Genomic DNA, 26,991 nt, shown 5'->3' with positions numbered 1-26,991 from the left:
ATACAAGAAAATATAAAAAAAAACTAAGCAAGTATTAGAAATCACCCCAGAATTGGCCCTACTAAACATCTTCCAAGACAATAATGTCCACTCACATCACAAAGAACTCATAACCCACCTACTCTAAGCAGCCAGAAACATCATAACCAGACACTGGAGAAACCTGTCAGGAGTAAGCAGGGACCAATGGTACCAAATAGTAGGGGAAACAGTCTTACTAGAAAAATTAACCAATAAACTGAAACTGACACGGGGACAAATAGATGCCTTCACCCCGGTATGGCTCCCCTTTATCACATACAAAGCCCAACAAGACAACGACAAGAATCCACCAACAGTATACGAATCAATATGGCTAACCTGACTCAAAAACACCCACCCACCCCACTCACACATGAAAACAAAGTTCACCACAGCCAATCACAAACAAGTAAACACACCCTAGGCCAACCCCAACTTCTCTCACCACCAAAGGAACACAAGTGAATAGCAAAGAGAACCTGCACAAACGACGCTGACACAAAACCCCACACATACATTAAGTAAAATTAGAAACATCGCCACCCCACCCCACCCGCACTCACCACTCTCCCTCCACCTCTTCCCCCCTTTTCTTCCTAATGTAACCCTAATGTCTCAACAAATGAAACTGGCCTGCAGAAAATGTAACTTGAAAATAGAGTCACTGCACATACTTTTGTAAACCAATAAATCTTCAATAACACCCCCCCAAAAAAAGATGGAAGGTAAAAGAGTTTAAATGAGAAACTTTTACAATTCAAGTAAGGAACCAACACAATACAGTAATAACAACAGGCTTGCTGAAATCAGACTGTTGAATTGGGGGCAGCGAAAGCATTCACGGTGAGTCTTCCTCTTTCTGGTCTAATAGCTCCTACCATGCCAACTAGCTTACATTTCTTCCATCTTGTTTGCAGCCAATGCCCCGAGGGCTTTACATGCATGAAAGCAGGGAGGAATCCAAACTATGGCTACACCAGCTTTGATACCTTCAGTTGGGCTTTCCTGGCCTTATTTCGCCTCATGACTCAGGATTTCTGGGAAAACTTGTATCAGTTAGTAAGTATGACATCTCCTATCCTTTACCTATGTGTGATGAGTCTCCTTCATCCTGCATCAGGAGCCACCTAGTGGTCTGCAAAGAAAATGAAAGGCGCAGTTGTATGTAATTATGCCTGTGAAAAATGACAGAAGCATTTTCTGGCATCAAATGAATTAGCATCAAAACAGCAGCTGTGATTCAGCTGAGTACAAAGCATTCCTTGCACTGGCTCAGCTTGAATGTAACACTTAGCCAAACTATGGCTTAACACAAATACGCAGGCGTATGGCCTCCCAGAGAGAAGACTGTAGCAGCTCTGCTCCTCCAGTCCCACTGCTGCGAGCTAAACCATGGCTTGCATGTCATCCGAATCTGGGTTTGTGGTTTGTCACCTTCGTACAAACCACAAGCGGTAAGCCAAGAACAAATCTTGGTTACAGCTTGTGGGGTGTCTGGAGCAAGGCAAACCATGAGCCTAGGTTCAGATGACACACTGAGCCAAACCATGGTTTAGCTCACAGCAACACAGCAGCAGCAGAATGGAAGGAGCAGCAAAGCGGCCCTGTTCTCTTCTCCAGGAGACTGCAAATTTGTGTGCCATGACTAAACTAAGAATACCAATACACATAGGGAATGCAGAACCATCTACACCAGCCCAGCCCAATTGTCAGGATGCTGTCAGCGGCTCCTGGCTAGTCGCCCAGGAAAGTATAAAGACAAGGAAAATTTCTTACCGTATTTTTTTATTTCAGTCTTTACAGAGAGAGGCTATAGAATACAGCCTCTTGGATAATGGAGTTGTCCCAAGTGAATCTCCACCCCACCCCACCCCCATCTCTTCCACTTCCTCATTCGTCATTCTCATTGTCTCCTCTACGGGTGCTGCTACCTGCCCTGCCCTCTGTCTTTGAGCTCTTTGCTCTCCTACTTTTAAGGCTTGTCGGGTTCTGGGAGATGGTGGGTCTGGAATGCTTTCTAATGACAAAGTGTCAGGTGATTGTTCTGGCTCTCCCATGATTTCTCAACTTGTCCCCTCATCTGCCTATGAACTGCAACTAACCCCTGTTGTAAATCTGTACTATCTTCCTCTTCCTCCTCCCTGGAAGGGTCAGGATGGGGAGGAGGTCTCCACCATTCCTCCTCTGCCCAGTCCCTGACACCAATGTGCTATAGCTTTGTAGATTCCCTTTGTTCTGTGCTGGTGGATAGAAAACATACGCATGGTTCCCCAGCCCAGCCCACAAAAGGGCAAATAAGTGGAAGGGGAGGGACTATAGGTATGGCAGCAAGGTTTTCAGGGGAGGGATAGAATATTATATGCAGTGTTGAAATATCCGGTCTCCGGCATTTTTGCACCAAAGCGAAAACGGTTAAATGATACCTTCCTGTTGTAGATTGGAACAAGTGGGTTTTGTTTGGTTTGGTTTGGTTTTTTTTAAAAAAGACACACAGAGATGGAGAAAGGAGGCAGGAAACTGTATTTCCCTTTGTACCAGAGACTGCTTTGCATTGCTTTGTTGTAAGTTTGGGATCATAAACCACCAATCCCATATTTTGCAGGGCTTTTGTTTTTGGTAATTTTTACATGTTCAGTGATTGGTGGGGCAGGGGGGGAGGCTTACCATTTTGAGAAGATGTGGCAGAGGTTTCTAGTTATTTCCCTTTAACTAGCCAAAGGAACAGCCGTCTTCCCCCCCCCCTTCCCTCAGGCCCATGGGAATAATGCTACGTTGTAAGGTAAAGAGTCAGTGTGGTGTAGTGGTTAGAGCATTGGACTAGGAGTTGGAACACCAGGGTTCAAATCCCCGCTCAGCCATGAAACTCATTGGGTGAGCTTGGGCTAGTCAGTTTCTGAACCTGACCTACCTCACGGGATTGTTGTGAAAATAAAATGGGCAGGAAGAGGACATGTATTCCATCTTGAGGAATGGTGGGATATAAAGGCAACAAACATACCAACAAATAGGAAATTGTTCCTATTGTGTTGGAGGATAAGTAGTACCAGCCATTATGGCTCTTCTCTTAATGGGAGTCCCTTGCCACCAATTATGAATAGATTTTACCCTCCCACAAAAGTACTTTGTTCTTTTCCAACCCTTTATGCCTCACGCTACCCTACCAAAGGGCCAAAATATATAATTAGGGCAGATATTTCAGCCCATACATACAGAAGCAGCATCATAAATACTGCCATTCTGGTACCCCGATATTTCCAAAGAATCAAAGAGAGAGAATTCCTATTAGGAAAGGCAAAAGTTATTGCAGTCTTTTCAGCTTAGGAAAGCAATGACAGGAGAGATGTTATGGTTAACGTATACAAAATCACAAGAGGATTCAGAAAAAAAGACCAGGAAAATGTATGTGCTGTGGTCTAAACCACTGAGCCTCTTGGGCTTGCTGATGAGAAGGTCAGCGGTTCGAATCCCTGTGACGGAGTGAGCTCCCATTGCTCTGTCCCAGCTTCTGCTTAACCTAGCAGTTTGAAAGCACACCAGTGCAAGTAGATAAATAGGTACCGCTGTGGCGGAAAGGTAAATGGCATTTCCATGTGCTCTAGCTTCCATCATGGGGTCCTGTTGCACCAGAAGTGGTTTAATCATGCTGGCCACATGACCCGGAATGCTGTCCTGTGGACAAACACCCGCTCCCTCTGCCTGAAAGTGAGACGAGCTCTGCAACCCCATAGTCACATTTGTCTGGACTTAACCATCCAGGGGTCCTTTACCTTTACCTTTACCTTACATTTACCTAGGAGGAAGAGGGTACTTTAATTCAAATCACCCTTTGCTTGGTAAAAGGTTCTCTCAACACCCCCTGGGTTTCTGCTTGCTTTATGGGGTTCCCAGCACTGCCACAAACCAATCTTGGGTTCAGCGATCAAAATAGGAACCTTACAATGACCTCTTTTTCTTCGCAGACTTTGCGAGCAGCGGGGAAAAACCTACATGATCTTTTTCGTCGTGGTTATTTTCGTTGGGTCGTTCTACCTGGTAAACTTGATTTTGGCTGTGGTGGCCATGGCCTATGAAGAACAAAACCAGGCGACCTGGAAGAGGCAGAGCAGAAGGAGGCAGAATTCAAGGCCATGTTGGAACAGCTGAAAAAGCAACAGGAGGAAGCTCAGGTTATTCCCTAACGTGCCCCACCACACACACATATATGTAAAAATAAAATGCACTAGCATTACTTGTGCTTTCCTCATTTTATAGAGAGCACAGGCTAATGTAATCCTGATAATAAACACCTAATCCAATCTGTGTTCCATTGGAAATTGGAGAGTTTGCTGTTCTCTCCATAGCTAGAGTCTAAGTAATCACAGTGTTTAGAGGCTGGAAGGATTCATGCAAGGTGCTACAATTTGGTTATCTTGGCTCTTCCTACTCCTCCCCTCCCCCCCCCCCAAATGCAGGCTGCAGCCATGGCCACTTCAGCAGGGACAGTCTCAGAAGATGCTGTGGAAGAAGAGGTGGAGGAAGGATGTCCCAGAGCTCTTCTGAGATCTCCAAGCTCAGCTCTAAGAGCGCCAAGGAGAGGCGGGAACAGGAGGAAGAAGCGGAAGCAAAAGGAGCTGTCGGAAGGAGAAGAGAAGGGAGATGTTGAGAAGGTGTTTAAGTCAGAGTCGAAGATGGCCTGAGGAGGAAGGTCTTCCGTTTTGCCAGACAACAGGTTGGGGCGGAAACTTTCCATCATGAACCAGGTAATTTTGCAGGCCCTGCAGTGAAACCTAGTGTGGGTGGAATGTGTCAGAGGAATGGTGGCCTGGAGTCTTTCCCCACCTTCCCTGATAGCACTATCTTCCTCCTTTCAGTTTTTCTCATGCTATATTGCGGCCATGTATATACATCATCGTTTGGCGCAATATGTCCTAGCTGCCTCTGCACCTAAAGCCGCCCGCCAGCCTTCATACCTACCCCCCACTAAGGGGTGCAGTTGGAATGATGTAATTCAAATGCCAGGGAAGGACAGGTTTTGTATAAAGTGGAATGGAAGTAATGCCATATTCCACTTCAATTTGTACTGCCTCTGCTTAAACAGAGCACCAGTCTCTCCAAAATACCGAAATCACTGGGTTATATCCAACTTTAGTCATACTCAGAGTAGATGCACTGAAATTAATGGACGTGGCTAATGTTGTTTGAATCCATCTGTCTCGGGAGACAATGGAGGAGTGCACCTTAAGCATAAGGTCAAACATTGCTCTGCTAATTCTAATGGGTTTACTCTGAGCAAAACTTAGTTGGCTATTGCCCATTACCTTCCATTGAAAGACTTTGACTGCAAACTATCAAATGCATTCCAGATCAATTTTGGTACAATCAGTTGCCTGACTGACCACGTCATTGCAAATCTTCGTGGACATTCTCTTTGTTTTCATGCCGTTGCTAAAAAGCAAATACGTTCTGGAGAGGTATTCAGTTACTTGTCTTGAGAAAGTAGTCAGTGCTCTGGAGAGTCCCTATTGCTCTATGAACAATCCATGAATATCCCAAAGGGGATGTGTTCAGAGCAGTTAGTTCCCATGGTGAGACTGAAAAGTTGTTGAAAAGAGTTGATTTAATGGAGGAGAGGCATGTGTAGGTCAATCAAAACTTTATACATTTCTACCAAAGACTTTTATCCATCTAAAATTGTACAAACAAAATAAAAATAAAAATCCTTCCAGTAGCACCTTAGAGACCAACTAAGTTGTTCTTGGTATGAGCTTTCATGTGCATGCACACTTCTTCAGCATGCACACAAAAGCTCATACCAAGAACAAACTTAGTTGGTCTCTAAGGTGCTACTGGAAGGATTTTTTTTATTTTTATTTTGTTTTGACTATGGCAGACCAACACGGCTACCTACCTGTAACTAAAATTGTACAGATACATACAGTGGTTACCTTGGTTTGCAACCATTTTGGATTACAACCATTTTGGATGACAACCACATCAAACCCTGAAGTGCATGTCCCTTTTTTGGATTGCAACCTTTTTTCTCTCTTTTTTGGAAGACCCATTGGTGACAGTGCACCTTGGGTTACAACCTGTTTTGGTTTACAACCGGACCTCCGGAACGGATTATGGTTGTAAACCAAGGTACCACTGTATATGGCAGTTTGGGTTTCTCTTGGCGATTCAAGGGGTAAATGAGGACCACGGAGAAGTGGAGGATGACATGCGCTATTCAATTCATATATTAATTGAAACTAATCAGCTGATTCCTTTGCTACCAGTCTCTAGCATTTTCATGATGGAAAATTCACCACCACCACCACCCCTTTTTCTTTCTTCGTCCGATTGAGCGGTAAATTCTATGTTTTCGCCTGTTGCTGGTGCTTTATAGCTTCCTGTCCACATTTCTCTTCCATCTTCCTGCTTGCTCTCTCCTTCCAGTCGCTGCTCAGCATCCCAGGGTCCCCCTACCTCTCCCGGCACAACAGCAAAAGCAGCATCTTCAGCTTCAAGAGAGGTTTCCGGGACCCGGGTTCAGAAAACGAATTTGCTGATGACGAGCACAGCACAGTGGAGGAGAGCGAGGGCCGGAGGGATTCCCTCTTCATCCCGATCCGGGGCCACGAGAGGAAAAGCAGCTACAGCGGTTACAGCGGCTACAGCCAGGGGAGCAGATCGTCTCGCATCTTTCCCAGCATCCGCCGGAACATGAAGCGGAACAGCACCGTGGACTGCAACGGCGTGGTCTCCCTGATTGGTGGCCAACCTCCAACATACCCAAGCGGACGGCTTCTGCCTGAGGTGAAAATAGATAAGGCAGCTACTGATGACAGCGTAAGGAAGTCAATGAGTAGATAGTCTAGGCATGGAGGCCCACCCTTCTCTCTGCTTTCCTGTATGCCGCCAAAATGGATCCTTGACGGAATGAAACTTGGTTTGTCTAGCCACAGATGTTATAGTCTGAACCCTTATCCCAGGCTCCTCTGCTTCTTAATCTTCTTCACTTTCCCTTCTTTCCCAGATTAACCTACTCACGTATTTCCTTCTCTTTTCTCTTCTGGCTTCTAAGAAAAAATGGCTTGGAAAAAAATTATGTATCTTTTTGAGGAATGAGGAGTGATCCAAGTACACTGTTTGTTAAATCAAATCCCTCAGAACTTTCAAAATGTGCAGGAACACCTGGGCGTGAATGGGCTAGACCAGAAATTTCTTAATCCACTCATGCAATTAGGATTAATTTTGTATAAATCTTGCTCGATACGTCTCAGTCTGTATTTTAGAAACGAGATGAATAAGGCAAGTTCTAGTGTAAAAGGAAAGTTACAAAAAAAAACAAAAAAAACCCAATTCATTTAGGAATTTCTAGGGCAGTGAGAAACAAGACTTTCTTCATACAGAGTCAGAGGCGGCTAAACCTGTGACTGAGCTGCACCATTTCAGAGACTTCAGATCACTGAATACCCCTTAACTACCAAAAAGCAAACCATGGATGTCAAAGAGACTGTAGTTTTCTCCATGGGGCATAGTTGTTGTGTGGAGTGACAGGACTTGAGGTGAATTTTCCCATATATGAATAGCTGAACAGGAGCCCTGGCGAGGCTTGTTTTTTCCTACAGGACCAATCAAATCCTCCTGCACCCCCATCTTGCACCCTCCCCATTTTTCAGGTTCAGGTTTACTGGATCAGTTAGAACTATGCTAGAGAATGAAGGCAAACGAAAGGTACAGGGTCACCTGTAAGCCAAAACCATTGCCACCAATTCTAAACACACTTGCTCCCATTATGGCCAAAGGAAGCTGCTCCAGAGTGAGTGTTATTTATGAATAGCATCACCATCTTTGGCCCAAAGTGCACATAGGAAGCCTGATTCCCATGTCCTTAAATTCCAAGCTTTTTTCCTTAAAAAACCCAAACCCCTCTTTGTCTAGGTTCTTGCAAACTAAATGAAACTACTCCTTCCCAGTCCTTTTCCCCCTCCTTAAGAATGTTTGAAACCCTTCCTAGTTACTTTCAGCTTCAATTACTACCACTTTCTCTAGTTAGCATGCTAGTCTACTGTGTTCTTTCCAAACTTGGTCCTCTAACAGCATGGAGATGTTACAGACTGTTAACTTAGCATGACGCATGCATGAAAGACAGCCTACGATACATATCCCTATTGTGTGATGCCTGTCATCTGATAGTTCTTTGGGACAGTGGCTATAATCTGTTGTTAAACAATAGAAACACCTAATCTTCATCATCACATCTGAAAGACCACATGAGCCATGCAGGCTTTTCAAAGAGTAAATGTTTTGTTTCAAACATCTACAGGTGAAACTCGAAAAATTAGAATATCGTTGAAAGGTTCATTTCTTTCAGTAATTTCAACTTAAAATGTGAAACTAATAGATGAGATAGACTCATGACATGCAAAGCGAGATATGTCAAGCCTTTATTTGTTATAATTGTGATTATTATGGCATACAGCTGATGAGAACCCCAAATTAACAATTTCAACTTGGGGGTTTTCATCAGCTGTACACCATAATCATCACAATTGTAACAAACAAAGGCTTGACATATCTCGATTTGCATGTCATGAGTCTATCTCATATATTAAACTCTAGTAGCTAATGAAAACAATTCCTTACATAAATGGACTTTTCCACGATATTCTAATTTTCGAGTTTCACCTGTATATGCTTAGACCCAAAGCAGCAAATGCTGAGTTAGTTTTGCTTGATTGAAGCAAACAGCATTTGTCGTTCCATAGGTCTGTGCCTGCTCCCGTTTACAAAGAAGCATAGAGGGGAGTAGATTGTCAGTTATTTATGTTTACCAGTCATGATTAAATAGCCAATGGGAAAGTCAGCTTTAGACAACCATATTAAAAGATTAGCTAGTGCTGTTTTGGGACAATCGAGGTAGGCACAGAAGACACGTTCTTCCAACTTTTTCATTTAATGTGATTTCCAGGGACTCCAAATTTGGCTGGACTAGCAGCAGAACTTGAAGAATTTCAGAGAGTAGATGAACATATCCAATAAAGAGCTCATAAAATATTATACAGGGTGTCTCTATCCAGTGCACTAATGTGAAATCAGTTTTCTGCAGCTAGTTTCATCCAAGTTCCTTTTACACCAGAATTCCACCCACTGCAATGTTTTTTGAAATGCACTTCAGAATATCCCTGACTTTAAAAAGTTAGGTGTTAAGTAGAATAGATCTCATTTTTTATAGCAGCAAAACCTTTCTTCACCTTAAGGAGGGGAGGCCAGTGAGTTATTATATCTGGCAAAACCACCATCTTCCACATACATAAAGATTTGACAGAAGCTTGGAAAACAAATTCTGCCTTTGCAGCTGAGAGCCATCACATTTCCCTGCGCAGACATGGAAGAGGCCGTACTAATGGGATGTTAATGGATTTTGCAGGGAACCACTGAGGTGGAGATTAAAAAGAAAGCTACTGGGTCACTCTTGGTATCAATGGACCAGCTGAATGCATCCTATGGAAGGAAGGACCGAACCAACAGTATAATGACAGTAATCACAAATACCCTTGTAGAAGGTATGTGTGTAGAAAGCTGTGGTTCTGTGCCCACTAGCTCAAGGGATTACCCACTTCAGAAGTTAGTATTCATCTTTCCTTTTCCCATGCTTTAATTTTAAAAAACCATCTTACATTTTTGTTGTTGTTGTTCTTCTTAAGATTGCGTAGACTCTACTTTTCAGACTCTGCATGCTGCCCTGAGCTCCTTGGAAGAAGGGCAGGAATAAAATGTAACATACTCTTGATTTAAGATACAGAATTTTTTCTTTATTCCACTCCACCCTCAAATATTAATTTATGGATTCTTAGATTAATTATTCACGCATAGCTTGTTTTCCTGTCTTGTTGCAGATGTCCTGATTCCTTTGTTTGTGAAATGTGACCACCTCTTAAAACTCAAACATAGCAGCCTACAAGGCTCAACAAATTGAGAATGAGTTAAAGCTTGCTTAAAATTTCATTGGGCATGTCTACATTAATCTGTTAAAGTTGCCCACCTTCTTGTTTTGTTGTAGAACTAGAAGAATCCCAAAGAAAATGCCCTCCCTGCTGGTACAAATTTGCCAACATCTTCCTTATTTGGGAGTGCCACCCATACTGGATGAAGCTGAAAGAAATTGTCAACTTGATTGTCTTCGACCCCTTTGTGGATTTAGCCATTACAATCTGTATTGTTTTGAATACTCTGTTCATGGCAATGGAACACCACCCCATGACCCCAGCGTTTGAGCATGTCTTGGCCGTAGGGAACCTGGTAAGTGTGAAATGTTCCCAATGAGTATCAAATAGTATGGGAAAGAGCCTTATTAAAAAAAAAAAACCTAGCCAATAAACTGAAACAGACACGGGGATAAATAGAAGAAGAAGCCTTCACCCTGGTATGGTTCCCTTTTATCACATACACAGCCCAACAAGACAACAACAAGAATCCGCCAACAGCATACGAATCAATCTGGCTAACCTGATTCAAAATACACACACTCGCACACAAAAACAAATCTCACTACAGCCAAGTAAGACAACCAACCGCGCCCTAGGCCACCCTCAACCTCACTCACCACCAAGGAAATACAATGAGCAAATAGTAAGAGAACCCACACAAGTGACGCTGACACAAAACCCCACACATGCACTAAGTAGAAGAATAGAAGCATTGCCACCCAACCCCCACCCCACTCACCGTTCCCCCCTCCTTTCTTCCTAACCTAACACTGTATGTAACACTAATGTCTCACAGCAAATGAAACGGATCTGTAGAAAACACAACGTGAAAAAAGAGACAACGCACCATGACTAACTGATTACTCTAGTCCATGGGTAGGCAAACTAAGGCCCAGGGGCCGGATCCGGCCCAATTGCTTTCTAAATCCAGCCCCCGGACACTCCGGGAATCAGCGTGTTTTTACATGAGTAGAATGTGTCCTTTTATTTAAAATGCACCTCTGGGTTATTTGTGGGGCCTGCCTGGTGTTTTTACATGAGTAGAATGTGTGCTTTTATTTAAAATACATCTCTGGGTTATTTGTGGGGCATAGGAATTTGTTCATTCCCCCCTTCCAATATAGTCCAGCCCTCCACAAGGTCTGAGGGACAGTGGACCAGCCCCCTGCTGAAAAAGTTTGCTGACCCCCTGCCAGTCAAACAGTGACTTGAATTATTGCCAGCTACTTTTGAATATCAGGATAGACTTAGAAGGGCCTACTTATAAATATTTAAATAAATAAAAGAAGGCAACTGTTGCTGCCCACAAGTATCTAGAGTTTGGGGGCTCTAGCTGGTGCCACTGCCAGTTTTGAAATTGAGGTAATTCAGTGAAATGCTAAGAAAAAGTAGCAGTGGGGCAAAAATTCTGATTATACAAAAAAAAGGGGGGGAGAAAAATAGATTGTCTCTTCATCCAAATTGCTGATATACTGTGGCCTGTTCATTCATTAATTCACTTGAAGGCAAAAAGTATTACGTCTAGGTCAGTGAGAGCTTTGAACATTCTGATCCCCCCCCTTTTTATTTTAGGTTTTCACTGGAATTTTCACAGCTGAGATGTTCCTGAAGCTCATAGCAATGGACCCCTACTATTATTTCCAAGAAGGGTGGAACATTTTTGATGGATTTATTGTCTCTCTCAGTTTGCTGGAACTGATGCTGGCAGATGTGGAAGGGCTTTCGGTGTTGCGATCTTTCCGATTGGTACTGTTTGCTTATTTTACTCCACTTTTTACAGTTTCCTGTCTTCCGTCTCCTTTCACCCGATATAACTTTTAAAATAAGGTTATATATCAGAACCCACAGTAAAGTTCCATGGGAGGAATAATTGCCAAATCCTTACTGGCCAGTATTACAAATGAAGACTTTTCCATGTCCAAGAGTTGGTTTCTATCCCCTTCAGCTGCCATTTATTCCGCCTAACATTGCCTCTAAATAGCTAGAATCTGAAGGCTAGTGGCTGCAAGCAATGACTGCAGAGCTTACATGCAGACCTTAGCAACAAAGCAATACAAAAAAGTCCATTTCAGGAAGCAGTTAATATCCCAGATGCACTCTCAGCATATGGTTTTCTTAAAAAACGGCACTGAGGATTAGCAGTAGGATCCTATTGGGTTGGAACATGTGGAAGTGATTGTGGCAGGTGAACTGCCCAATGCCTCTTATGTGGTCACTTCCAAGAACATGCAGGGTTCTTGCCACTGTTTCTGCCTTGGTCAGGAGGACATGAAGGGACTATCTGTTTGAAAAGTGGGTATTGGGTAGTAGAGTAGTAGAGGTTGTGCTCTGCATGCAACAGATCTCCAGTTCAATGTCCCTGGCTTCTCCCGCCAGGGCTGGGATACACCCCTGCCCCCCGAAACCTTTGGAAAGCTGCTGCTAGTCACTATAGACAATAGTGAGCTGGTCTGTGACCGTAAAAATAAATTCATTCATTCACTATAGACAATATTGTACAAGGTGGACCAATGGCCTGATGCTCTAAGTCAGCTAGTGACAATCTGCAGATCCTGACTTTCCAGCTAAAATCCATAGATTGACAGCTCTGCCTCTAGAAATCTCCCATTCAGTGTTTAGTTGATTATCAGTATTTCTTTTATTATATATATTGAATTTTTATTAAATTTTAGAAATGTTAACAAATTAACTTCAACTTTAATACATACTTCCCTTGACGGATTTGACTTCCCACTCTTACCTCCATGGTGTTTTTATTCCCTCCCCTTTTTCTGCTGCATTATGTAGCATACGTATATCTCATACTTATTCCTCTATTACAACTGTTGTCGTCTCCCTTCCGCTGTTTAAATTTCAAAACCTGATCACGACTTCATTTGGCTATAATACTTCCTCAGATAATCCCAATGGGGTTTCCATTCCTCAATAAAAAGTTTGTCGCTTTGATCTCTTACTCTTGCTGTGCATTTTGCCATTTCTGCATAATTCATTAGTTTTAAGAGCCACTCTTCCTTGATTGGAACTTGTCCTTCCTCCCTCCCTCCCTTCCTTCCTTCCTTCCTTCCTTCCTTTTCTTCGCATAGAGGATTCTGGCTGCTGCTGTTACATACATAAATAGTTTAATCATCTTCTTTGGGATGTCCATCCATATTATGCCTAGATGGAAAGCTTCAGGTTTTTGAGGAGTAACCACTTTTAACATTTTCTTCATTTCATTATGCATCATTTCCCAAAAACCCTGAGCTTTTTTGCAGTTCCACCACATATGAAAAATGACCTTTCATTATGTTGTGATCAATATCTCTTTTTAAATCTGGGTTCCCATTGGCAGGACTGTTGCTTTATTAATCATAAATCTATTTTATCTCTATTTCTCTTTCTTTTTTACATCTTCAAGTTGAGGGTCTTCAAGCTGGCAAAATCCTGGCCAACCCTGAACATGTTGATTAAAATCATTGGCAACTCAGTGGGTGCCTTAGGAAATCTGACCTTGGTGCTGGCCATCATTGTTTTCATCTTTGCTGTGGTGGGGATGCAGCTTTTCGGCAAGAGCTACAAGGAATGTGTCTGCAAGATCAACCCCGACTGTGAGCTTCCACGATGGCACATGCACGACTTCTTCCACTCTTTCCTTATCGTCTTCCGTGTGCTGTGTGGGGAGTGGATTGAAACCATGTGGGACTGTATGGAAGTGGCAGGACAGGCCATGTGCCTTATTGTCTTCATGATGGTGATGGTCATTGGAAATCTGGTGGTCAGTAAATATCTATCTGGTTGCTTTTGAGTGGGAAGTGGATAACTGTCTTGTAATGGGCTGGGACAAGAATTCACTGTTTCTATTCCATGGCAGGTTCTGCAGCTAATATTCCCTATATGCTTAGACGTTTTAAAGACCAATGCTAAGGGTTACCTCACATTCAAGAAACATTCAGGATTAAGAATAATGACTGCAGCACAAATGCAATATTATTATTATTATTAGTAGTAGTAGTAGTAGTAGTATTATTATTATTATTAACCACTCTATACGCGGAGGTCTCAGGGCAGTTCACAGAGAAAAATCACAACATATATAATCAGAATAAAAACAACAACCCAATAACACACCCACACCCCAGGAAAGAGCCACATTCTAAAAGGGTATAGGATCAACCAAAGGCCTGGTTTAAAAGGAACGTTTTTGCCTGGTGCCTAAAGTTGTGTAATGAAGGCGCCAGGCGAACTTCCTGGGGAGAGCATTCCACAGATGGGAAGCCACTGCAGAGAAGGCCCATTCTCGTGTTGCCACCCTCCACACCTCTCGGTGGAGGAGGCACACAAAGGAGGGCCTCAGAAGATGATCTCAGGGTCCGGGTAGGTTCATATGGAAAGAGGCGGTCCTTGAGGTATTGCAGTCCTGAGCAATATCATGATCTAGAACAGAGGTAGTCAACCTGTTGCTCTCCAGAGGTGGACTGCAGCACCCATCCTCTCTGGCCATTAGTCACATTGACCAGGGCTATTGGGTGCCAGTCCACAGCTTCTACAGTGCACGGTATTGGCTACCCCAATCTAGAAGATAATGTAAGAACAGACACACCCCCATTGGATCAGATTAAAGAACCATTTTATCCAGCCTCCTATTCCCACATGCCAGATGTCTGTGGGAAGCCCACAAGCATAGCCCTCTGTAACCCACCCCACAACTGTCTCTGAACCCATGGAATTGCACTGGTATTACCAGCTGACTGTGGACTGCCATACCAACGTCACCGCTTGTCCCCATTCCTGGCTTTAAAATGAGTTCTAGCAGAATTGATGGGGTAGAATAAGATGTGTCAAACCTTTCTGGTGCCCCTTTGGTGGGGCACTTTCTGCCATGGCAATAGGCAGTAGCACCTGTTACAATGGGACTGCGGCTGGCACCATAGCAGAATAGACTGCCATCATTTATGTTATGCAGGCTGACAATATTATTTATGAGTTGTCAGGTTCTTATGAATAAACAAAACAGCAACAGTGCCCTGAATTAGCGCCAGGCAGCTGCAAACCACTGTTTTAACTTCCCACAATGCCCTCAAAGCAGCATAATTCCAGGGCATTCTGGGAAATAAAAAAAGGTTCATGGAAGGTGTCAGCGGTAGACCCAGCTGGGATGTTGGAGCCCCAGGAATCTGCCTGAGGATACTGTACCATATTCTGACACCAGCCTTGGTTCCACCTCTTACACGTATTTTAGCCACAAGAGACTTAACAATGTTGGTACAAGCACACATATATGATGCACCTAAGAAAACTTAGTATAATGGAATTGCAGCTGACATTACAGCAAAATACATGCATTTTGTATCTCACATAGGATGGCCCTGTAGCTTTGTTGGCCCTCATATAACTACAGTGCATGTTTTTGGGATCATAGCATCGGTGAATGTAGGGGCATGTTTGGAAGAATTGCCTCTTTTCAAACTGGGATAAAACTTCCAAAAAGTTAAGAGCATTTTTTTAAAGGGGGGGAAAATCCAAGCATAATTTTCCTTTACTGTTGCTCACATTGCAATTTTTCCCAAGCTTTGCAAAAATCTTTCTCCGCCCCCCCCGTATTTAAAAGGATGCTGCTGAAATGCTTTAGAAAAACTAATTTTGTCTGGCTAACTCTTTCAAATATCTTCCCTGTCAATCTTTTACCTTGACTTGATGTTTGCCAATTTAATGGTTCTGTTCAAAACAAAACAAAAAACACACAAACTATATAATAAATTGTGCACAAAGCAAAGGAAACATGAGAATAAAATGATCTGATTATATGATGTGCCTTAAAACAAGGAGTGACATGAAGTCTGACCCCCATAAGACTTAAAAATGCAGTGCAATTTCCTTTTATTTTACAGAAAACTGTGTGCATATAATCTGTCTTGTAATGTGCTCAGTTTGCCTGCTGCATTTGGATATTCATAATATAAGTCTGCTTTCCTCAGTCAAAATCCTCAATGTTTGCTTTCTCTCCTTGTTGCTTTCTGAGATTCTTTAACCAGTACCCTTTCCTACCATATTTACAACAAACACTTGCAAGGCTTTGCCCGTGTGGTGTGTTCAAATTAATTAAAACATTTCAGATTTCTTCTTTGTAACAAACGTGGGAATTCTACAGGGCTGTCTGTAAGCTCCGGGCTGTCTATGTGTGCTCAAGTTTTATTTATTTACTTTATATATCACATTATATATCACATTCATGCCAAGGCATTCACAGCGCTTTGCAGTTTAAAGTAATGGCATGCAATCTAACAGAGATGACACAAAAGGAAAAAGGAAGATAATAAGCAAATTGTTGTACCGATTATTACCTAATGATTGCAATTGTGTATAATGCAAATTGCTTGGAGGTTTTTACAATTAAGTGCTATACACATTCCATAAATAAATAGCTAAACAGGTGGCATAAATGGCTGCGGAGGGAAATGGTTCTGGGATGGGAGGAGCCAACTGGGATGGGAGGAGCCAACGGAGCAAGGCCCACTGCCACCGCCTCTCCCTCTGCTGGCACCAAGTAGAATGATGCACTTTGAGGAAGATATTGCCAGTTCACTGGCTAGAAGGAGTCTTATCTTATCGACCTTTTTCTGCTTCTGCAGGTATTGAACCTGTTCTTGGCCTTGTTGCTGAGCTCTTTCAGCGCAGACAACCTTGCAGCGACAGATGATGACGGCGAGATGAACAACTTGCAGATCTCTGTCATCCGGATCAAGAAAGGCATTGCCTGGGCCAAGATCAGAATGCACGAGTTCGTGCAGACCCACTTCAAGCAGCCGGAGGCGGATGAGGTGAAGCCACTGGACGAGCTGTATGACAAGAAGATGAACTGCATCGCCAACCACACCGGCGCCGACATCAACCGGGAGATCGATTACCAGAAGAACGGCAATGGCACCACCAGTGGCATTGGCAGCAGCGTGGAAAAGTACATAATTGATGAAGACCACATGTCTTTCATCAACAACCCTAACCTCACCGTCCGTGTCCCCATAGCTGTGGGTGAGTCTGACTTTGAGAACCTGAACACGGAAGATTTCAGCAGTGACACCGACCCCGATGGCAGCAAAGAGGTATGGAGCCATGCTTACTCATAGGCGGCACCCTCGTGCCTTTGTTTTGGGTGGCCCATTGCATTGCAAGAGAGAAGCAAATTTGGCCTTCTGGCCAGAGCGCGAGGCTTTGCAGCCAGCAAATTTCTGGGTGCAAATAAAGTAGGTCCTCTTTACTTCATTTGGCAAGATGAAAACAAAGGTGGCACAGACTTTTCATGGGTCATATGTATGACTAAGTCATTCATAATAAGAACATACAAAAAAAACCTGTTGTATCAGCCCAAAGGTCCATCCTATGTCATGTAATGGAGAACCAGATTGGATAGGGATAAATATCTTTCTTTCTAGTTCTGTATCACTTCCTCATGTGTTCATAGGCTTTCTACATAAGAGCAGAATGCTAGGCCCTCTGTATTGTGTGCTTGGCTTAACACCACAATCGGTCTGCCTATGTTTGCCCACTTTAAAAAAGGGAGAAATATCTTCCTGGGCAGTGCCAGATTTACGTATAAGCTAAAGAAGCTATAGCTTAGGGCCCCACTCTCTTGGGGGGGCCCAAAAAAATTGAAGGAAACAAAACTGGATGTAGATTTCCAAAATATAAGATAAAAAACAACTAAAATAAAACATACATACAGCAACAGTGTTTTGTGTTATGTAGGCTCCTATTTTGTTATGTGCAAATGACTTTAGATACCTATTAGGTCCATAAATTACCATATAGCATATATTCAACACAAAAAAAAATTGTTGTTGACAAAGGACAGCTGGACATATAAAGGGCCCCATTACCTTCAGTAGCTTAGGGCCTCATCAAATCTAAATCCAGCGCTGTTCCTGGGATATATTTGCTCCTTCCAGTTGTTTCTGCAGGGGTTAGACTGGGAAAGAGTTTTGTTCTTATTTTATTTCTTTCCTGTGCTGCATATTGGCATGAAGTCAGTGTTGTTTTAAAAATTGAGCTCTTCATTTCTCCCGGCTCATAATATATGTGTTTGTGATGGTCTTTCCCATTGTTCAAGAAACTGGATGATACGAGTTCGTCGGAGGGCAGCACCATCGATATAAAGCCTGAGGCAGAAGAGGTTCCTGTGGAAGCACCAGAAGAGTATCTGGATCCTGACGCATGTTTCACAGAAGGTGATTTTGAACACAGTGGGGCAAAATGGACCTTTTAACAAGATGGCGTCCACTCAGGGCATTTTACCTCAAGACACGTCTGCGGAGGAGCCTCCCTTGGTAGGGCTCACTTCAGGTTTGAGGGGGCCTTCAGCAAAGTGCCCCCTAAAACCTCTGCTGTTTAGGCAGCCACTGTGAGATATGCTCTTAATTTCTCACAGTGCCCCCAGTTTGGCATCACTCTGGGACATTCTAGGAAATATAAATGGCAACTCGCAGATCCAGCAGAGTTAAGAAGCTCCTAGGGTTAAGCAGAGCCCCTGTGCTTAATTACACTGAAGTTGTTTATTATTATTATTATTATTATTATTATTATTATTATTAATAATAATAATAATACCCTGCCCATCTGGCTAGGTTTCCAGAATATTAAAAACACAATACAGCATCAAACATTAAAAACTTCCCTAAGCAGGGCTGCCTTCAGATGTCTTCTAAAAGTCAGATAGTTGTTTATTTTCTTGACCTCTGATGGGAGGGCGTTCCACAGGGTGGGCACCACCACCGAGAAGGCCCTCTGCCTGGTTCCCTGTAACCTCATTTCTCGCAGTGAGGAAAGCGCCAGAAGGCCTTCGGAGCTGGACCTCAGTATCTTAAGGAATATAATGAAAATAACCATTATTAGATTTTTCAGCCGATCTCTTAAAAGTCTTATTAAGAAATTTGAAGGGTACTGTTGAACCAGTTGATATGGAGCTGCCAATGCATGTTCTGACTGCAGCAAATTTCGCTGCAACCTTTTATTAGAGAATTAAATCTTATGCCCTGAGCAAAACTATTCTACAGGGTCTTGGGCTCTTAGCTATGAAAAATTTAAGATATTATGCACATCTCAATTTAAAAATATTTTGTAAAGCAATGTCCTTGATGATTATGACAGTGCTGGGGAAATAATCTATTTTGACCTTTTATTTTTTTGTAATGAAGCCAAATTAATTATTATTTTTTTAATAAAAGAAATAAGAAAATGTTACGGCTCACGGAAAACCTGTGCTAATTTTACATTTGCAGGCTGTGTTCAGCGGTTCAAGTGCTGCGAAGTCGGCATTGAAGAAGGGTGGGGCAAGTCTTGGTGGAACTTACGAAAGACATGCTTTCTTATTGTGGAGCATAACTGGTTTGAAACGTTCATTATCTTCATGATCTTGCTAAGCAGTGGAGCCTTGGTGAGCAGAGTTATATTATATTGGCTCTTCTCTATGTAATCTCTTAGTGTCAATTTGGGGGTCAAACTAGACAATACACGAAATGTGTAAAAAGCATTTCAAACAGCCAAGTGTGTGTTTGTTTTCAAAGTTAAAGAGCTGCTGTCAGGAGTGGGAAAGGATTGGGACCATTGAGGTTATCCCTTTGTCTGCATGCTGGGGAAGATTACCTGTCCTCAAAGCTGCTGGTCACCCAAGGATGGAAGTTTCTATTGGTGCATTTGCTCAGTTTACAAACTCGGGAAATTCAGATGTTGTTCTTACAGTCACTTGGCCAGCACAATAGTTGAAATTGTCTACCATCCAGTAGGGACGCGGGTGGCGCTGTGGTCTAAACCACTGAGCCTCTTGGGCTTGCCGATCAGAAGGTTGGCGGTTCGAATCCCCGCAATGGAGTGAGCTGTCATTGCTCTGTCCCAGTTCCTGCCAACCTAGCAGTTTGAAAGCACGCCAGTGCAAGTAGATAAATACAGCAGGTACCACTGCGGCGGGAAGGTAAACGGTGTTTCTGTGCGCTCTGGTTTCTGCCACGGTGTTCCATTGTGCCAGAAGCAGTTTAGTCATGCTGGCCACATCACATGACCCAGAAAGATGTCTGTGGACAAACGGCAGCTCCCTCGGCCTGAAAGCGTGATGAGCGCCGCAACCCCATAGTCCCTTTTGACTGGACGTAACCATTCGGGGTCCTTTACCTTTACATTTAACCTTACCATCCAGTGCTTCCCCCCTTCTTCTATGGGGGCCCCCTTAGTGTTCATGAAGGGACCTATGAACTTTACCTTTGTGTCACCAGTAACAATCATGTTTTTGTAGTGGTCGTGGTGTTGTTTTTTCCACCAGAATGTTCTCGAAGTAAACACAGCTACTGGAACATTTGTTAAGAACTTAAAATTGTGACTATCTAGAGCTGGTATGCATGTTTGCTTTTAACAGGGTGAAACGCAAGTTTAAGTATTGGGTGTTGGGTCTCCCCAAAGCTGCCTGAGAATGCTTTGTGCTGACGTCAACTCTGGAGTCACTTACTATATTACTTGTGCAAAACACACTAGGTGTCTTTGACAAGCACAGTGAGCAAGTGACTCCAGCAGATATTTCGTTTATTTGGCATTGCCTCGGATACAATACTTAAAAAACAAAAAGAAAATACTAACAACAACCAGTTTCTACACAACCAGAAAAACATTGGAACCACTTTTGCATGGCCAGATCATACAGGGTAATATCTACCAATGAAGTCCAGGCAAATTACCTGCGTCTTTCCAATGTCTATATTGTTCATCCCCAAGGATTGGGGAACACTTACATGAGAAGAAAAAAACACCATATAATCCAGCTGGTGTCCTTCCTAGAGATAGACTGGAAATGGCATTCCACCCACATGGAAGCAGCTTCTGTGTCTCTCCAACAATGCTTCAAGCGTTGGGAGATGTGTGATATCTGTAGACATGTGTGAACTATACGTTCCTTGAGAAGTCTGCGTGTCTCCCACAAGTTTTTGGACCCAGTTTTTTTTATTTCTAGCTCACTCTGCTGCCAGGAAAAGAGTGTGATAACCTTGTTGCCTTGTTACTCCTTAGGCCTTTGAGGATATTTACATAGAACAGAGAAAGACCATACGGACTGTCTTGGAGTATGCAGACAAAGTCTTCACTTACATCTTTATCCTCGAAATGTTGTTGAAGTGGTGTGCCTATGGATTCGTGAAGTTCTTCACTAACGCCTGGTGCTGGCTAGATTTCCTCATTGTAGCAGTAGGTATCATTTTGCTTTTTCCAATCCATGCATTGGTTGTTTTGTTGTTTTTTAAGCAGGACTGGGGCATTCCTTTGCACAGATAAATGAGGCCCGACGATACCGTTCCTGTAGCTTTCTAAATCTGGGCTCCAATAACGACAGGGGTGGAGAACCTATCCCCCCCCCCCGACTCCAGTAACATCAGCCCCTGCCAGTTTGGCCCATGGCCAGGGATGATGGGAGTTGTAATCCAGCAAAATCTTGAGGGGCACAGTTTCTCCACTCCTGAACCAAGTGTTGGGAGTTCACCAATATGTGTATACATGTGTGAACAGGACCGATCCATCAAAATAGAATTGTTCTATGCTCTCTACTCCAGTGATTCAAATTGCACGGTTCCATACTTTCACTTTCAGGCCTGCTTTTTCATTGGAATCGGAATGTTGACTGAAACCGAGAAAAGGGCACAGAAACAGCAGACAAACAAAAATAGTTTTGCAAGAAAATCCAACAATCGAAGTATTGGTGAATGGTGCAGTTGACAGAATCTTTTGGAATCGTCAGTACCCAGTAATGCTGCATTATTCAGGGGAATAAGAGGGAATAAAATGCAGAAAATTGAAATCTAACCAATCTGATCCATTTAACAAACCAAAGACCCAGAACAGGGAATATTGTTGTGCTTCACCCCAGAATGCCCAATCTGAGCTTGGAGTTCCAGTACTGATCAAGAATGAACCACAGAATCGCATGTCTTCAATATTCCACCTTCCTCAAAAGCAAGGATTCTCTTTCAGTGTTACCGAAGGAGGTGTGAGTACGTGCTAGATAAGCACCCCTTGCGCTAAAGCTTCTCCATCTTTCCACCCATCTGCCTCAAGTATTGTAAGATGCTCACCTGTGTGCCTCCCTCCATATTTTAATTGCACTGTGGGAGGCAGTGGAGGAACGGTATCCTTTCTGCAAGGAATATTTCTTTCCCTCCCTTGTAAGAAATGTCAAGCAACCCAAGTTCGCTTGACCTGCCCAGCCCACATTGAATGAGGCTGAGCGACAGAGTTTTCGTTAGGCTTACTTGGGGGGACAGCACCAAAAACTGGCAATTAATCTTTAAGTGTCCCATAATGTTTGCAAATACCCCCTGTGTAATAGGGTCCAGTTGTGAATCCTTGCAAAGATTACAGACAGAGGTAGCACACAATGGAGATGGGTTGGGTGGGGAGTGCACCAGTCTTCAATTGCCCTGGGCCATGTCCTTGTCACGAAATTAGTCACGAAATTAGAAGACGCCTGCTTCTTGGGAGAAAAGCAATGACAAACCTAGACAACATCTTAAAAAGCAAAGACATCACCTTGCCGACAAAGGTCCGTATAGTTAAAGCTATGGTTTTTCCAGTAGTAATGTATGAAAGTGAGAGCTGGACCATAAAGAAGGCTGATCGCCGAAGAATTGATGCTTTTGAATTATGGTGCTGGAGGAGACTCTTGAGAATCCCATGGACTGCAAGAAGATCAAACCTATCCATTCTCAAAGAAATCAGCCCTGAGTGCTCACTAGAAGGACAGATCCTGAAGTTGAGGCTCCAGTACTTTGGCCACCTCATGAGAAGAGAAGACTCCCTAGAAAAGACCCTGATGTTGGGAAAGATGGAGGGCACAAGGAGAAGGGGACGACAGAGGATGAGATGGTTGGACAGTGTTCTCGAAGCTACTAACATGAGTTTGGCCAAACTGCGGGAGGCAGTGAAGGATAGGCGTGCCTGGCGTGCTCTGGTCCATGGGGTCACGAAGAGTCGGACACGACTGAACGACTGAACAACAACAACAACATGTCCTTGTCTTCTTTCCCACAACCCCAATCCTTCTCACTGCTATTTCCCTGGAAGGGAAGGTGTGATTGGCGTCCATTGCAACTTCTCTCCTAGGAAAACAGCAGCTACCAGGGATGATTTTCCCCTCCAAGGCATCGGTGGAAGGCTTTTAAACCCTTTTCCCTTTTCCCCTTTCCCACAACCCCCCTCCTTCTCACTGCTATTTCCCTGGAAGGGAAGCTGTGATTGGCATCAATTGCAACTTCCCTCCTAGGAAAACAGCAGCTACCAGGGATGATTTTCCCCTCAGGGCTGCAGTACAAGGAAAACTGTTAACCTGCAGCACAGCACCATTCAACAACACAAGGACACAAGCAACTGCCCATATGTATTTAATATAACAATTAGTTTGGCTCTGCTTGTTGCTTGTAATGGATGGCAGGGGTCTCTGTGACCATACCTGGCAACCTCCATGGGCCAAGATTGCAAAATGTTATTGTGAACTCATTCCCTCTCTTCGTGGAAAAGAAGATCTGAAAGTGAGGTGATTTTATTTTTAACAGCACATACCTTTTTCATGGATGCTACTGTTATGTGATTAGAAAGAAAGAAAATGAAACTTTCAGAGACAGCTACTAAAATATTTTGATGATATTTGGCTAAAATGAAGTGAAACAAAAATCTGCAAAGAGCATCCTGTCCTAATAGCAGGTGTGTGAAATCTTTGGTCCTCCAGATGTTGAAGAACTACAACTCCCATCATCCCTGGCCATTGGCAATGCTTTCAGAGACGGGTGGGAGTTATAGTTCAGAGCAATCTGGTGAGCCAGAGGTTCCCCACTTTTGCTAATAGTATTATATTAAGATCTCTAAAATGGCTGCATTATTTCAAACCATGTGCAAGTGGTATTTCTGAGTTTTGGGGGGAAAGTTCTTCCATGTAGTTCTTTTCTGATTCCTGAAGTTGTGGGATATATTTGTGCGTCTCTTTTTCTGAGCAATGATACGTTCTGTTCCTACTGTTCTGTTTCGTTTCGTTTGGGAAAATGTGATTACTTTTCAGTTCCATATCAGAAACCCAACCATTATGCATTTTTTGCTGAAATTATTATTCTGAAAATTAACATTATAGGCCAATGTAAATGATCTGTTTGTTTCTTGTTAGTTTACTGCTAGCATTCATAATTTTAGAAGGAAATGTCTTGGATATATTTAGTGCTATTTGTCTTTTCTTCCCCCAAAGTGTTTTGGTTTTTTTCAGTAATAAATGTTGACTGTCTGTTTTTATGTTGGGGGAAATTTCATATCTCTAGCACGACTGCACTTCCCCTTGCTATTCTTTGTCTCAAAAGACAAGTGGAAAACTAAAATTCCTGTTAAAAGTCAAGCAGAGATTCTTTCCTTTAAACTAATTTCTCATTGTTTAAGAGAGTAAGTGTCAAGTACGTAGGGACAACTACTGTAAATCACTTGAGATGCCTCATAGGAAGCAGTTCATCAATGAAATTATTATTATTTATAATAGCAATAATAATTAAATAAATGAAATCTGTATATACTAGTTCTGGAGGGGTTCTGGTTTTCTACCAATATCTATTCAGGACTGGCTAAAACACATTTTTTCATGAATTACAAAAATGATCCATTTATTAAGCACTTTTACTTCTCATTTGTTTCAGCTAGAGAGAGTTAAACGTATGTTTTCTTCACTCACTGAACTCCATGGAACTTAAAAGAGCTTAATTTTGGCTTTAAACGTGCCCTATGTGAACACACCTTTTTTGGGGGGGAAGATTTTTTATGTGGCCGACTATTAATATATTGTGCTTCAATCGTTTTTTCAAAGACACTGCAAAAACATTGCTGAAATATAATTCTGGGAAGCTTACTATTTTAACAGTAGAGCTTCTTTTATAATTTCAGGCGAAATTTTTAAAGCAGGAGTGGCTAACCCATGGCCCTCCATATTTTGTTTTTGTTTTGTTTTTTGTTTGACTATAAGTCCCATCATCCTTGACCATTGATCATGGTTTCTGGGGCTGATGGGAGTTGGAGTCCAACAGCATTTAGAGGGACACAGGCCAGCCAACCCCTGGCTTACAAATACTATTTTTGTCTGTATCACATATACATGTTGAACTGCCTGCTCCTAATTTAATTTGCATTAAACTCGTGCTTATGCAAGCTTAAGTCCCACCGGCTTGTATTGATTTAGATATGTAACACACTTTTCAACCATTAGGTCCTCAAAACAGCTTTAACTTCTACTAAATCCTTCCTTTATTCCCAGTACTTTAGCCTTCACTATACGGTACAGTTCTACAGTAACTCGTGCCCCCCCCCAAACACTGTATAGCCCATTCCTCCTTTTCTTAATTGGTTAAATAAAACCCATATTATTCTTATTCTCTCAGTTCCAAAGCACTCTTACCCAAACTTAGTTACATGTCCTCAATGAGCTGGTGCCTTTAGGCATAAACCTTTGGCAGCCGTCTGAAGACTGTTGTCTCCCCAGAGCCACAGGTCTATTTTAATATATCAAGAGACAAAACAAGAAGAAAACCAATGCCTCCTTCCTTCTTCTACCAGTTAACGCAACATAAATATTAAAGAATTGTCAGGTGGGATTTTAAAATAGCTCCCTAATAAAGCACATCTTGCCTCCTGAATTTCAATCCCCAAACTAGGAGAAAAGTAGGGGGGCGGCAGTAAGCAAAAATAATATTCCCCTTAGAGATGCTTCATATAAAATTTGTGTCTATATCACCTGTATAAAATCATAAAATTAATGTGTACACCACCTGTATAAAATTAGCATGTATATACCACCTGTATAAAATTGTAACCTTAGTGTGTTTACCACCTGTATAAAGAAATAAAATTAGTGTGTAAATTACCTGTACCTTGCAGCATCACCATAACACGTGAAAGGGAAACATGGGAGATCAAGATTGGTGTCAGTTCATACACAGTCCCATTTTATGTTACCTTAAAAAGAGAGCGAGAGAGAGGAAGAGCAAAGATTGTTTCTATCACAGAACAGCATAAAAACATCTATAACCAGAATTTAGTAAATCAACCTTTCTCCATTCTAAATTCACTTACATAAAAAAAAAAAAGAATAACACCCTTATTCTCATATCTGTTGTCAAGGCAGGAGTCAGGATCTGGTCATCAATAACTCACAAGGTGTCAGTGAAGTTAACTCTTTATTCAAAGAAACAAGAGAGCTGAGACCTAGTACACACAGCAACTCTTCCCAGCAGGTCTTGCTCCAGTTGTGAGGACTGAAGGTCCATGCCTTCCCACAACTCCCTGTCTCCTCCTCCCCTGGGTCTGTCCCAAGCAACCTGAGACTTCTTTGCCTTGCCTGTTCCACCCTTATTATACCTCCTCAGGTTCTGGGGAGACCAGGGTGGGGGTGGGAGCTGGTCACATCAGGAGGGGGAGACCCCCCTGGCTTCATCATCAGCCCACCTGATCTCTGCCTCCTTATCCCCCTTCCTCTACAACCTCTGATTCTGCCTCGTGAGTCTGAACTGCTCTCTGCCAGCTTCAACCACTCCAGTCCCACGAGGAATAGACGACATATAGACATAGTCACTCTATCGGCATGATCAGGTCCTATACTTGTTAATATCTATATGCAGAAACCTCATGGGACAGGTGAACGACCCGATTACACTCATATGCAGCAACAGTGGTTGCAGCTGAATCCTGACAATGCTAAGACGGGAAGAAGCCCCATTGTGTGTCCAGCCCTCATGATTCCTGTATTTAAACTGAACCACAGCAGTATAGGAATGAACACTGTGGGTGGCACTGTGGTCTAAACCACTGAGCCTCTTGGGCTTGCCAGTCAGAAGGTCAGCGGTTCGAATCCCCGCGATGGGGTGAGCTCCCATTGCTCTGACCCAGCTTCTGCCAATCAGCAGTTCAAAAGCACACCAGCACAAGTAGATAAATAAGTACCACTGCAGTGGGAAGGTAAACAGCGTTTCCGTGCACTCTGATTTCCGTCACAGTG

General features: G+C 42.8%; 1 protein-coding gene across 1 annotated transcript in view; it reads left to right on the top strand.

The window, feature by feature from the left end:
- Positions 1-26,991, top strand: part of LOC117040745 (sodium channel protein type 8 subunit alpha-like) — a 107,650-nt gene that overhangs the window by 55,606 nt on the left and 25,053 nt on the right. Inside the window, 16 exon segments of the mRNA XM_033138716.1 lie at positions 939-1,080; positions 3,981-3,995; positions 3,997-4,108; positions 4,111-4,187; positions 4,473-4,539; positions 4,542-4,600; positions 4,602-4,760; positions 6,439-6,831; positions 9,416-9,551; positions 10,049-10,287; positions 11,547-11,720; positions 13,372-13,728; positions 16,583-17,053; positions 18,058-18,175; positions 19,226-19,380; positions 20,997-21,170. Coding sequence (XP_032994607.1) covers positions 939-1,080; positions 3,981-3,995; positions 3,997-4,108; positions 4,111-4,187; positions 4,473-4,539; positions 4,542-4,600; positions 4,602-4,760; positions 6,439-6,831; positions 9,416-9,551; positions 10,049-10,287; positions 11,547-11,720; positions 13,372-13,728; positions 16,583-17,053; positions 18,058-18,175; positions 19,226-19,380; positions 20,997-21,170 — 2,848 coding nt within the window.

The sequence above is a fragment of the Lacerta agilis genome, chromosome 2, assembly GCF_009819535.1.
Source record: "Lacerta agilis isolate rLacAgi1 chromosome 2, rLacAgi1.pri, whole genome shotgun sequence".
NCBI classification, from domain to species: Eukaryota; Metazoa; Chordata; class Lepidosauria; order Squamata; family Lacertidae; genus Lacerta; species Lacerta agilis.
This window is presented reverse-complemented; position numbering and strand designations above follow the sequence as displayed.